This window comes from Hylobates moloch, unplaced genomic scaffold (genome assembly GCF_009828535.3).
Source record: "Hylobates moloch isolate HMO894 unplaced genomic scaffold, HMol_V3 SCAFFOLD_15, whole genome shotgun sequence".
In the NCBI taxonomy this organism is placed as follows: Eukaryota; Metazoa; Chordata; class Mammalia; order Primates; family Hylobatidae; genus Hylobates; species Hylobates moloch.
The window spans coordinates 77,278,755-77,292,490 of record NW_026652290.1 but is presented as its reverse complement, the minus strand read 5'-3'; the positions used below and the strand labels follow the sequence as shown (position 1 = coordinate 77,292,490).

Below are 13,736 nucleotides of genomic sequence, written 5' to 3'. Positions count from 1 at the left end.
CTGTCTCTACTAAAAATACAAAAAATTAGCTGGGCATGGAGGTGCACCCCTGTAATCCCAGCTACAAGGGAGGCTGAGGCAGGAGAATTCCTTGAATCCAGAAGGTGAAGGTTGCAGTGAGCACTGCACTCCAGTCTGGGTGACAGAGCAAGATTTGGTCTAAAAAAAAAAAAATTAAATATAAACCAAAAGACTGCTAAAGTCACATTAACTTGTGTCTTGTGAAAGGGTCATATATGCAAAGTGACCCTGATAAGCAGAAGGAGCCAGGAAACTGAAGAAGGAGGCAGACAACTCCAGCTTGTCATCATAGAGGTGATTTTATTGGGGAACTTACAGACAGAAGCGTGGTCTTGGGTAACCACAAGACAGTTAGATCAACCAGGAGTGGTGGCTCACACCTGTAATTCCAGCACTTTGGGAGGCCAAGATGGGTGGATCACTTGAGCCCAGGAGTCCAAGCCTGGGTGACAGAGCGAGACTCCATCTCAAAAAAAAAAAAAAAAAAAAGAGAAGAGGGCCAACAGAGCATTTGCAGTTTTTAGGGCCCAGTAATAAAATATATGAAAGGCAGGCACAGCGGGAAAACAGAACATCTAGATCTTTAAAAATCAAAGATTCCGGACGGACGCGGTGGCTCACGCCCGTAATCCCACACTTTGGGAGGCCGAGGTGGGTGGATCACGAGGTCAGGAGTTCGAGACCAGCCTGGCCAAGATGGTGAAACCCTGTCTCTACTAACAATACAAAAATTAGTCGGGCGCGGTGGCAGGAGCCTGTAATCCTAGCTACTCAGGAGCCTGAGGCAGGAGAATCGCTTAAACCCAGGGGGCGGAGGTTGCAGTGAGCTGACATCTCCCCACTGCACTCCAGCCTGGGCAACAAAGTGACACTCTGTCTCAAAAAAAAAAAAAAGAAAAAAAAAAAAATCAAAGATTCCACTTTTACACTGAAACCCAAGACCCTAAAAAGAGGAAAATACCACAGAAGGAGGCTGCCCAACACTTCCACAGTGCACCTCACCACAAAGGTATTCCCCCGAAGCTGGTGGGTGACCCACTGCCAATCAGCCCACTTTGTGACCAGCCCACCTCCCATGGGAATCTTGTCCGTTGGTGGTGACTGCTCTTACAGCCTCTAAGTGTTCAAACCATGCCTTTCTTAAGTAAACGTGCAAAGAAGCAAGTAGCCCCCTGCAGTAATAACCATTCATTGCAACCGTTATCAGCCACCTCTAAAACTGCAGCTTTCATCAGCAACTGGCCAGCCATCACACGTGCAAAGATCAAGTTCTTTCTCACAGTACAGCTTACTCCCTGGTACCGCCAAAAGCCAAGGAGAGAGGGGGCCCAGAAGAGGGCTGCCCTTTTCACACTTGAATGCAAAGGCTTTTATAAGAAATCTATGAGGGCTAGGCATCTCATTTGCATAAGGTGTGAATTTCTGGTAGCTCCACCTCATTCTCCTAATGTGCACCTGGGCCCTTAGCTTGAGTTACTCCATATTGCTTTATTCTCCTTACTGCGCATGTGTCAGGGGATGGAATTTTCCATTGCAGGCATGTCTGCAAGGGCAAGCCACCTGTGTAGCCTTTCTTATCTATGCGGCAGTGGGCATGTCTTAGGGAAGCCCCTCTGTACGAGTTCCCTTATCTGTGCCTGCAGCATGATTTTTTTTTTTTTTTTTTTGAGACGGAGTCTCACTCTGTCGCCCGGGCTGGAGTGCAGTGGCGTGGTCTCGGCTCACCGCAAACTCCGCCTCCTGGGTTCACACCATTCTCCTGCCTCAATCTCCCAAGTAGCTGGGACTACAGGCACCCACCACCACGCCTGGCTAGTTTTTTTTTTTTTTTTTGTATTTTTAGTAGAGACGGGGTTTCACCGTGTTAGCCAGGATGGTCTGGATCTCCTGACCTCGTAATCCGCCCGCCTGTGCCTCCCAAAGTGTTGGGATTACAGGCGTGAGCCACCGCGCCCAGCCTCCAGCATGATTTTTTTAGGCCGTTCTGTTGTTTGAAAGAATTCAACTAAGGATTCACTCTGCCTGCCTGACCGGTTTCTTCCTTTCTTCTCTCTCATCGGGTCCCAGGTTCCCATGACTGCAGCTTCCAGAAGAGCAGAGCTTTGGTGTCCTACTCACAGCGCCAAAACTGCAGGGCCCAAGGTAAAACTTGCCCTTTATCCTCTGAAGGTTTGCTGAAAAATCAACTAACAATAGCAGATTAATTGGAGAAAAGGAATACAAATTTATTAACGTGCATATGGGAGAGAACCACAGAGTGATTATCCCTACCATGCAATGGGGTTCTGAAGCTTGTAAGTCATCTTGAGTTTCCAGAAAGAATGGGGGCTTTGGTTGTGGCAAAACAGGTTCTGGGAGGGGGAGGAGGCCTGACTAGCAAAGGTGGTCTTATTATGCAGATGAAACCTCACAGGTAGCAGTCCTCAGAATAGATGATAAATGTTTCTTTTGAAACCACCTTTGCAAAAATTCTAACAGTGAGAAGATTATGACAGTGAAAGAGGTCTGACCTAACCAACCCCATCTTGCCTCTAACCTTCAAACTGCCCTTAATCATTCCTGGACTTAGACCAACCTAACTTTGGGAGACATTTAGTTTATAGTTTAAATGATAATAACCCTTACCCAAAACTAAATCACCTTTGTAAAGCTAATGAGAGACTACCAGGTTAGGAGGATGTGAGCAGGCTGAATTCTGATAAGGTGTAAGCATAAACAATTACCAGCCATTATGCTGGAGATCATAAGATTTGCAACTCTCCCAGTTACTCCTGCAGATAACATCACTATTACTTTTAATCACAAAAACTGCAATTACTTTTGCACCAACCTAATAGAGCCTAAGATTGGTCTTTTGTTGTTGTTGTTTTGGTTTTTGAGACAGAGTTTCGCTCATGTTGCCCAGGCTGGAGTGCAATGGTGCGATCTCAGCTCACCACAACCTCCGCCTTCCAGGTTCAACTCATTCTCCTGCCTCAGCCTCCCGAGTAGCTGGGATTACAGGCATGTGCCACCACGCCTGGCTAATTTTGTATTTTTAGTAGGCTAATACTAATTTTAGTATTTTGGTCAGGCTGGTCTCGAATTCCTGACCGCAGGTGATCCGCCCATCCTGGCCTCCCAAAGTGCTGGGATTACAGGCACGGGGCACTGCGCACAGCCAAGATTGGTCTTTTGAGATATCTTTTCAGGTTTTCGCATTTCTGACTACCGATGAACCAATGGCTCCACTGAGACGTGCTGATCTCTGCCACCTGGTCATGTGGCCCCACCCAGAAACAGGCTCCCTGGCCTGCCAAACTATCCTTAAAAACCCTAACCTCTGAATTTTTCAGGGTGATTGATTTGAGTAATAATTCAGTCTTCCACGTGGTGTGGTCAGCCTTGTATCTATTAAACTCTTTCTTTATTGCAATGCTGTGGCCTCAGTGAATTGGTTTTGCCTGTGCAGTGGGCAGGAAGAACCCATCAGGTGGTTACACTTTCAGACTTTTAAAGGTGTCAGGCTGAAACTGTTGTACTTGAGTGAGTTAGAGAAAACGCCACACTTTGAGAAGAATTAAGAGTCCGTTTATTTAGCCAGCGGCCAAGAGACGGCTAACGCTCAAAGTTCTCTGGGCCCCGAAGAAGGGGCTAGATTTTCTTTTATACTTTGGTTTAGAAAGGGGAGGGGGTGTCTAGTTAAAACAATTTTACAGAAGTAAAGTAGGCAAAAAAGTTAAAAGGATAAATGGTTACAGGGAAGTAAACAGTTCCAGGTGCATGGGCTTTAAGACTATTACAAGGTGACAGATGCGGGGCTTTGGGCGTTATCAATCGGACGAATTCCTGGGAACTGCGGATATAGCTCGCCACGGTATCTTATCAGTTAATTGCATTCTTGGATGTGCTGGGAGTCAGCTTGCACAAGTTAAGTCCTTGAGGAAGGGGCTGCCAGTGAAAGAGCCAAGATGGAGTCTGTCTGGCTCTCTTAGCTAAGGGAGAGTCAGTTCAGGCAGAAACAAGGCTAGGTGATTAAAGGAAAGGGAGAGTCTAAAAACAGGGTTAGTAAAAACAAGGTTAGGCATTACAAAACTGCCTTTACAAAAATCGTACTGAGGAAATTATGACAGTGAAAAAGATCAGACCTCACTGATTTCATATTGCTTCTAGCCTCTAAGCTGTCTGTTCATTCCTGGGTGTAGGCTGAACTAGTCTCGGGAGGGAATTTAGTTTATAGTTTAAACTCTGAACCAAGAAAATTGATAATAGCGCTTTCTGGAAAAAACCCTTTCTTGCGTGGAGACCAGTCTATCTATGTAGGACTAACAAATTAGCCACAAGATTAGAAATTATGATTTAGGAGCCATGCAGTCTCTGGCTGGAAGAGTCTGAACCTCCCCAAATTACTTCTGGGAATAAGATCACTGTTGCAAAACCTAAGATCAGTGTTTGAGATATTTTGCAGACCCTGCATTCCAATGCAGCCGATGACACCACCCAGACTGCTAATCTGGCTCAACCAGCCCTGCGATCCCATCCAGGAACAGAAGTCAGCAAGAACTCACTTCAACCCCCTGTAATTTTATCTTCAATCTGACCAATCAGCACTCCCTACTTCCTGAACCCATACCTGCCAAATAATCCTTAAAAACTCTGATCCCTGAATGCTCAGGGAGACTGATTTGAGTAATAATAAAACTCCAGTCTCCCACACAGACGGCTGTGCATGAATTACTCTTTCGCCATTGCAATTCCCCTGTCTTGATAAATTCGCTCTGTCTAGGCAGTGAACAAGGTGAACCCACTGGGTGGTTACAAGACTCTCAGTTAATCTTTCCTAGATTCAGAGAAGGGAAGGCTTTAGAGGAAAGAGAAAATGCAGAGAAAAATGGCTGCTTTAACGCAGATTTTCTCTGCAGATGCAAATCTTCCGCACCAAAGACAGCTTTGCAGAGCTACTTCTGTTTGCAGGCCCTCTGAACAGCCGTCTCAAAACATGTCAAAGAAGTATATCTTGGGGTGAGATATTTTAATTTCCTTCCTATACATGGGAAATAGCCCGGAGAAAATGTATAACTCTCCAAGAGGTAGCTTAGAATTCAGGCTTATATTGCATCTTCAGCTAAAAATCAAAGGAAAAAGAGTTATGGGGGATGCTGGTTATAAGGATATGACCAGGAAAAGCATGGTAAACAAGATTAAGGTTTATTGCGCAGATTTAATTTGGTGCCTTATCCATTGAAAAGAGTTTCCTATGATTTAGTTACCCTGCTCTTCCTGGTGCAGAGAGGGAGACACCCTTACAAATGGAGATTTTCTTTGTAGATGTAAATTTCCCTTACAAAAGGGTAACTTCTACTCTGTTTTTAGAGCTTCTCCTGTGTCTGCTGTTTCTCAAAATAATCAGCTCAAAATAGCCTTTATGCCAAAGAGGCATATTTTGGGGTGGCACATTCTGGTCTCCTACACTACCCATTTAAATATTGTCCTTTACCTCCCATTATAGCCTTCATTTTTTGTATTAAATCTATTTACTTTTATGGAGATAGTAGATGGTATAAATTTTCTGTTTTTACTTGACAGAATAAACCTTGCCAACCTTAGTGAGAAAGTATACTTCTCAAAAAGTTAAAAAAAAAAAAAACATGAATCTCATGCAAATAAAAAAATGAGCACATGTCAAATGTTTAGTTAACTCATTAATGAAGGAACCAGCAAAATGGTAAGGCTAGTTCAAAGAGAATTAGAGTGAAGCCTTTATAGTGGCTAAAAGAAAGAATGTTTGCAAAAGTTTGCCAATTTAGATACAAAACTGGATAATTGTTTTTCTTTTTGAAACTGAGTCTCACTCTGTCACCCAGGCTGGAGTGCAGTGGTGCAATCTTGGCTCGCTGCAACCTCTGCCTCCTGGGTTCAAGTGATTCTCCTGCATCAGCCTCCCAAGTAGCTGAGATTACAGGCACCCACCACCATGCCCAGCTGATTTTTGTATTTTTAGCAGAGACGGGTTTTCACCATGTTTGCTAGGCTGGTCTCAAACTACCAATCTCAGGTGATCCACCCCGCTTCGGCCCCCCAAAGTGCTGGGATTATAGGTGTGAGCCACTGTGCCCAGTGAAAACTGGTTTATATTCTACATTAACTGTCACCTTTGGGACTGTCTTCTCTAAAGGACAGAAATAATCAGCATCTCTATAGGACAAAATTAACTTAAATTCCTACTCATTTTCTGCCAGTTAGTCTTCTAGTTAAATACTGTACTCAATAGAGTAGCAATTCAAACAAAGGCACACACCCCTAGCCAATCAGATAATCCTTGGGTACGTTTACTGGACAAAGCCCAGCAGCACCCTGAGAAGAAAGGTAGTAATCCCTTTTCCCTATTTCCAAGTTTTGGAAATCTTTCCTTAATGTGCTTTTGGTCACCTAACGGTATTGAGTTTTCTTTGTATCTTTCTTTCTTTGTTTTGTTTAATTTTTAAATTTTACTGATCCACCCCAAAACTTTAGAACTGTTCACTCTGGGAAATGTTTTACATAAAATTTTATTGAAGAAAAAACTAGCTGGGCATGGTGGTACACACCTGTATTCCTAGCTATTTGGGAAGCTGAGGCAGGAGGATAACTTGAGCCCAGGAGTTTGAGACCAGACTGAACAATAGAGGGACCATGTCTAAAAAAAAAAAAAGGAGAGGGAAGAAACATCAAATAAAAATGTTTACAAGAGGCATTTTCTTTTTTTTCCTTTTTTTGAGACAAGGTCTCGCTCTGTCACCCAGGCTGGAGTGCAGTGGTGTGACACCGCCTCACTGCAACCTCCGCCTTCTGGGTTCCATGCCCGGCTAATTTTTTTGTATTTTTTTTTTTTTTTAGTAGAGATAGGGTTTCACCATGTTGGCCAGGCCGGTCTTGAACTCCTGGCCTCAAGTGATCCACCCACCTCAGCCTCCCAAATTGCTGGGATTACAGGTGTGAGCCACATGCCTGGCCTTCAAGAGGCATTTTCTACTCATTCAATATGAAAAATAGCTTTACATTATCATTGGTGAAGGCACTGAGTTAAATCTGCACAACAAATCTTACTCTTGCCTGTATTCCCAGCACTTTGGAAAGCCAAGGCGGCTGGATCACCTGAGATCAGGAGTTCGAGACCAGCCTGGCCAACGTGGTAAAACCAATCTCTACTAAAAATACAAAAAATTGGCCAGGTGTGGTGGTGGGGGCCTGTAATCCCACCTACTCGAGAGGCTGAGGCAGGAGAATAGCTTGAACCCAGGAGGTGGAGGTTGCAGTGACCCGAGATCATACCACTGCACTCCAACCTGGGCAACAAGAGCAAAACTCTGTCTCAAAAAAAAAAAAAAACCAACCAAATCTTACTCTTGTTTACCATACTCTTCCTGGTCATCTTCCCATAACCAGTCATCAACAGATGATAGTACTTAAGCTTGAATTCTAAATCACCTCTTAGAGATTTCATCATTTTTCTGGGTGTCTCCTGTGTGTACATGATATGTACATGTTAATAAACTTCTGTTTGTTTTTCTGTTATTAGTCTGTCTTTTGTTACGGAAGGCTCCAGCTGAAAACTCGGAAAGGGTAGAGGAAATATTTTTGTCCTACATTACGCTGTCCAGTAAGATAGCCACTCACCACATGTGGCTGTTGAGTGCTTGGAATGTGGCCAGTACAAAATATACAAAGTGTAAAATACACATCAGATTTCAAAGCCTTACTGTGAAAAAAAAGTAAAATATCATCAATAACTTTATATTGATCACATGTTAAAATGACATTTTGGATATACTGAGTTAAATATATTATTATTATTATTATTATTTTTTTTTTTTTTTTTGAGACAGAGTTTTACTCTGTCTCCCAGGCTGGAGTGTAACGGCGCAATCTCGGCTCACTGCAACCTCTGCCTCCTGGGGTCAAGTGATTCTCTTGCCTCAGCCTTCCAAGTAGCTGGGATTACAGGCACCTGCCGCTGTGTCCTAGTAATTTTTTTTTGTACTTTTTAGTAGAGACGGGGTTTCACCATGTTGGCTAGGCTGGTCTCAAACTCATGACCTCAGGTGATCCACCCACCTCGGCCTCCCAGAGTGCTAGGATTACAGGCATGAGCCACCAGGCCCAGCCAATATATTATTAAAAATAATTTCTTGCCGGGCATGTTGGCTCATGCCTGTAATCCCAGCACTTTGGGAGACTGAGGTGGGCAGATCACCTGAGGTCAGGAGTTTGAGACCAGCCTGGCCAACATAGTGAAACCCCGAATCTACTAAAAATACAAAAAATTAGGCCAGGCGCGGTGGCTCACGCTTGTAATCCCAGCACTTTGGGAGGCCGAGGCGGGTGGATCACGAGGTCAGGAGATCGAGACCACGGTGAAACCCCGTCTCTACTAAAAATACAAAAACTTAGCCGGGCGTGGTGGCGGGCGCCTGTAGTCCCAGCTACTCGGAGAGGCTGAGGCAGGAGAATGGCGTGAACCCGGGAGGCGGAGCTTGCAGTGAGCCGAGATCACGCCACTGCACTCCAGCCTGGGCGACAGAGCGAGACTCTGTCTCAAAAAAAAAAAAAAAAAAAAATACAAAAAATTAGCTGGGTTTGGTGGCGCATGCCTGTAATCCCAGCTACTCGGGAGGCTAAGGCAGGAGAATTGCTTGAACCTGGCAGACAGAGGTTGCGGTGGGCTGAGATAGCGCCACTGTACTCCAGCCTTAGCAACAAGAGCAAAACTCCATCTCAAAATAATAATAATAATTTCTTGACTCCAAGTCTCGTCTCCCGCACCACCTGACACTGTCAGATCCTCAGGCCATGGCCAACGCTGAGAGCATCATTATCAAGCCTAGTGGTGTTCAGCACAGCCTGGTGGGTGAAATCATCAAATACTCTGAGCAGAAGGGATTCTACCTGGTGACCAAGAAGTTCCTTCGGGCCTCCGAGGAGCCCCTTAAGTAGCACTACACTAACCTGAAAGACCACCCGTTCGTCCCGGACCTTTCTGAGCACAAGGTCCGTTTTGTGGATGGACTGTCTTTACCCCTCAGGTCTGAGTGCTCAAGCAAATTGTGGTGTATTCATCAGTGTATCCCAGTGCCTGGCACATATTAGGCACTCAATATAAGTGAAGTACGTGAATTCAGAGCAGGTTGTGGCCATGGTCCTGGAGGGGCCGAATGCAGCAAAGACAGGGCAAAGGATGCTTGGGGAGACCGATCCAGTGGGCTCTATGCTAGGGACTATTATTCGCAGGGACTTCTGCGCCAAAATAGGCGGGAACGTCATTGGTGGCAGTGATTCAGTACAAAGTGCTGGAAAAGAAATGGCTTAAAGAAGAAGAACTGGTTGACTACAAGTCTTGTGCCTATGACTGGATCTATGAATAAGAGGAGGTCAAAGTAGCAGTCTGCTTCAACGCCGTTGCTGTGTCCCTAGACACAGCTCTTCATCCCATTGACTTGGAGGCAATAGGATCAATCTTTCTTTACTAATAAAGCCTTTGGAAACTGGAGGAAAAACTTACTTTGTTTCTTTCTACTTTTAAAAATGTGTGTACTGGAAATGTTAAAGTGACACAAGTGGCTGGCATTACCTTCCTGTTGGACGGTGCTGGACCGCTATCATTTGCTGGCTTCCCACAGCTCCTAAGGTGCAGCAGCTCCCAAGCCTGTCATTCCTCCCACCTGCCTTGACAGCCTCATCTGGCACTCATTTGTAGGATGGATGTCTGTTGTCCCAGGTAGTGGTTACTCCATTCATCTCCATCCATGCTCCGTGCATCAGTGATACGGGAACACACTGTGGAACTGGGGAATCAGGGACTTGGCATTTAGTCCCAACATTGCCACTAACTTGCTATGGGACCAGGCAAGTCCCTTAACCAACCCCCACCCCACCCTGCTGTCTCACCTTCCCCACTTGAATTATATAGCCTGAGTGAGACCAACTCCAATATCCCTTCCTGCTCTAGAGGTTCTGTTTGTTTTTCCTTTTTTTTTTTTTTTTTTTTTTGACAGGGTCTTGCTCTGTTATCCAGGTTGGAGGGCAGTGGTGCGATCTCAGCTCACTGCAACCTCTGCCTCCTGGGCTCAAGCAGTTTTCCTGCCTTAACCTCCCAAGTAGCTGGGACCACAGCCATGTGCCACCACACCTAGCTAATTTTTGTATTTGTTGTAAAGATGGGGTTTCACCATGTTGCCCAGGCTAGTCTTGAACTCCTGAGCTCAAGCAATCTGCCCACCTCCATGAGCCACCACGCCCAGCCTAGAGGTTGTTTCTTTGCAGGAGCCTCGGGCCATGTATGTTCTACTTGCGGATAAAAGGAGAAAAAGGAACTCTTAAAATTATTGTTGGGGCTGGGCTCAGTGGCTCACACCTGCAATCCCAACACTTTGAAGGCTGAGGCGGGCATATCATCTGAGGTCAGGAGTTCAAGACCAGCCTGGCCAACATGGTGAAACCCGCCTCTACTAAAAATACAAAAATAAGCCAGGCATGGTGGCGGGCACCTGCAGTTCCAGCTACTTGGGAGGCTGAAACACAAGAACCACTTCAACCTGAGAGTCAGGAGTTGCAGTGTGCTGAGATTGCACTGTTGCAGTGAGCCAAGATCATGTCACTGCACCCCAGCCTGGGTGACAGAGCAAGACTCTGTCTCAAAAAAAAAAAAAAGTTATTCTTGGCTGGGCACGGTGGCTCATGCTTATAATCCCAGCACTTTGAGGGGCCAAGGAGGGAGGATCGCTTGAGCCCAGGAGTTTGAGACAAGCCTGGACAATATAGCAAGACCCCATCTCTACTTTGTATTATATAATATTTAAAAATAAAAATAATAAAATTATGGTTGTTATTTGGTGACCTGTATCCTTTGTCTAGATAAGCGACTGGAGGAGGTACACCAGGCCTGTCTTTTTGACCCTGGGCCCGAATGGTGACTTTTAGCCTTGCTGCATTTCACCCAGGCAAAGTAGGTCCTGCTGCCAGGCTTTTGCCCCCATCAGTCCCTCTCTATCAACATTCATTCAGCCAACGTACATTGAGTGCCTAATATGTGTGAGGCACTGGGATACACTGATGAATACACCACGATCTGCTTGAGCACTCAGACCTGAGGGGAAAAGACAGTCCACCCACAGACAACCGTAATGCAAGGTAGACCTTGTGCTCAGAAAGCTGTGCCTGCTAAAGGGGCTGGGGGTCAGGGAAGGTTTCCTGGGGGAGGGCCACCTGTGCTGCGTTTCGTGGGGTAGGTGGGAGTCAGCCAGCTGAAGAGAAGTGGGAGAGGGAAGGCATTCCAGGCAGTGGGAACAGCTTGAGCAAAGACACAGAAGCAAGGCACAGCTTGGTGTGGGCCGGAATTCTAAGTCCTCTAGTGTTGTTGGAGCTTAAAATTCAGTGGTAGGAGAGGAAGCTGGAGAGGTGGGCAGGAGGCTCTGCTTCAGGGCAGCACTTAGAATTCCTGAGGACATCCAGGCCCACTGCCTGGTTCATTTTCCCTACCTCTTGCCTTCTTTTTTCCTGGTTTAGGAAAGATACAAAATTCTTGTGTGCAGCCTCTTTTGGACTCCAGCTCTTGTTCTCTTGCTGAATCCCACCGCCACCCCTTCAAGTCATCGGCTGTGATTCACCTGTGGGTTTCTGAAGGCTAGAAGCTTCCACAGTGAGCCAGGAAACAAGTTCTGATTGGCTGGGAACAGACCCATGCTCCAAGATTCAGGGCTGGCAGTATTCCTTCTGTTCTGGTGGCTCAGTCCTCACTGCTTTCCTCTGGATTTGTAAGTTATTCCAACAAACCCCAGCTGCTCTGCAGTGAAATGTTCCAAATAATTAATATTTCTGCAGGAATTACCTTGTAAAAGATATGTGCTTTTAAGCATTTGGTTATTGTGCAAATGTTTTTGACTGCCTTTTGTGGCCAATTTTCTTCTTCAGCGGGCTCATGTATAATTTTAGATAAAAGTATAAGGAAATTATGATTCCATAATCATAAGTCTACTTTGAGCAATACACATATCTTCAGAGAATCCCAGCTTCCTTGCAGCATCCTCCTGGTGCACAGACAAAAACTGCTGAATTCTGGCAAGATGCTCAAAGGATTCTGACAGGTGACCATCTCAGGCCAGAGAAATGCCCAACCAACTGGAAAAGCAGAGACAGCCATGGACAGATCTGCTGATGCTAAAGTGTGTAGACAGCTGAGGTGCAACCCGTATAATCACCCAGATGTTATTAGGCCATGATTGTTCTGTAGTAAGCTACCTCCCTTCTGTGTTTCCTCTCACCTGAGAGCCTATTGTGGCCACTTCCAAGGCCCCACTGTGTCCAAATCAAACCACCACCAAAGCTCACAGAAACACGCTGGTAGATTTCTCCTCTTTGGTGGTTTCCCATGACCAGCCAAGGGAAATACCCAACAATCATTCTCAGTGTACACGGATTTGCCTTCAGTTTTTTTTGGTTATATTGTCATTATTATTTTCTTTGTCCAGTGGGAGAGCTAAGGGGCCTGCTATGGACTGAACTCTGTCCCCCTCAAATTCGTATGTTGAAGCCCCAACCTTCAACGTGACTATATTTGAAAACAGTCCCTTTATGGAGGTAAAGTTAAATGAGATCATAAGAGTGGGGCCCTTGTTCGATAGAATTGGTGTCCTTACAAGAAGAGGAAGAGGAAGAGGCTGAGTGCAGTGGCTCAAGCCTATAATCTCAGCACTTTGGGAAGCTGAGGTGGGAGCTACGCTCGGGCCCTGGAGTTCAAGACCAGCTTGGGCAACATAACAAGACCCTATCTCTACAGAAAAAAAAACCCAGGTGTGATGGCATGTGCTTGTGGTACCAGCTACTCAGGAGGCTGAGATGGGTAGATGGCTTGAGCCTGGGAGGTCAAGGTTGCAGTGAGCTGTGATAGGACTGCACTCCAGCCTGGGTAACAGAGCAAGACCCTGTCCCTCCCAACACAGCCCCAACTCCCCAAAAAGAGGAAGAGATACCAGAGCGCACTCTCTCAATCTCTGTCTCTCTCTCTTCCACGTGAGAACACAGAAAAAAAAAAAAAAAAAGCCCATCTGCAAGGCAGGAAGACAGCCTTCAACAGCGACGAAATCAGTCAGCACCTTGGTTTGGACTGCTAGGTGTCCAGAACGAGGGAAAATAAAATAAATGTCTGTAGAATTAAGCCACCCAGTCTATGATGTTTCATTACAGCAGCCCAAGCAGATGAATACAGGGCTATTCATTCATTCCCCACTTATTGAGCATCTTCTATGAGGCATTCTGATGATTAATTTTAGGTGTCAACTTGACTGGGCTGAGGGATGCCCAGATGACTGGTAAAACATTATTTCTAGGTGTGTCTGTAGGTAATTCTGTGAAAGATGAGCATTTAATCAGTAGACTAAGTAAAGATCTGTCCTCACTAATGAGGTTAGGCATCATCCAATTAATAGGGAGCTTAAATAAAACAAAAAGTTGGCGAAGTGTATTTGCTCTCGTCTGGGGCTCAGACATCCATCTTCTCCTGCCCTTGGATAATGGAGCTCCTGGCTCTTGGGACTTACACCAGGCCCAAGAAATGAGAAGCCCCATCCTTCCCCACTGTCTTTATATCCCCAAACTCCTGGCCAGTGTGCAACAGTGTGGCATGGACTACTCTATTCCTTGCTTTAACAATCGAGTTTACTGCAGAGGTGTAAAATATTCATGCTGAGAAAGGCCTGGGAAGC

The 13,736-nt window shown here is 45.5% G+C and overlaps 1 protein-coding gene and 1 pseudogene across 1 annotated transcript in view; both read left to right on the top strand.

Moving 5' to 3' along the window:
* Positions 1-13,189, top strand: part of MSH2 (mutS homolog 2) — a 305,392-nt gene extending 292,203 nt beyond the window's left edge. The window contains exon 15 of the mRNA XM_058428244.1: positions 11,542-13,189. Within this exon, the coding sequence (XP_058284227.1) occupies positions 11,542-11,602 (61 nt within the window). The 3' untranslated portion in view covers positions 11,603-13,189. The remainder of the gene's footprint in view (positions 1-11,541) is intronic.
* Positions 8,830-9,401, top strand: LOC116483564 (nucleoside diphosphate kinase B-like; annotated as a pseudogene).
* Positions 13,190-13,736: the final 547 nt, after the last annotated feature.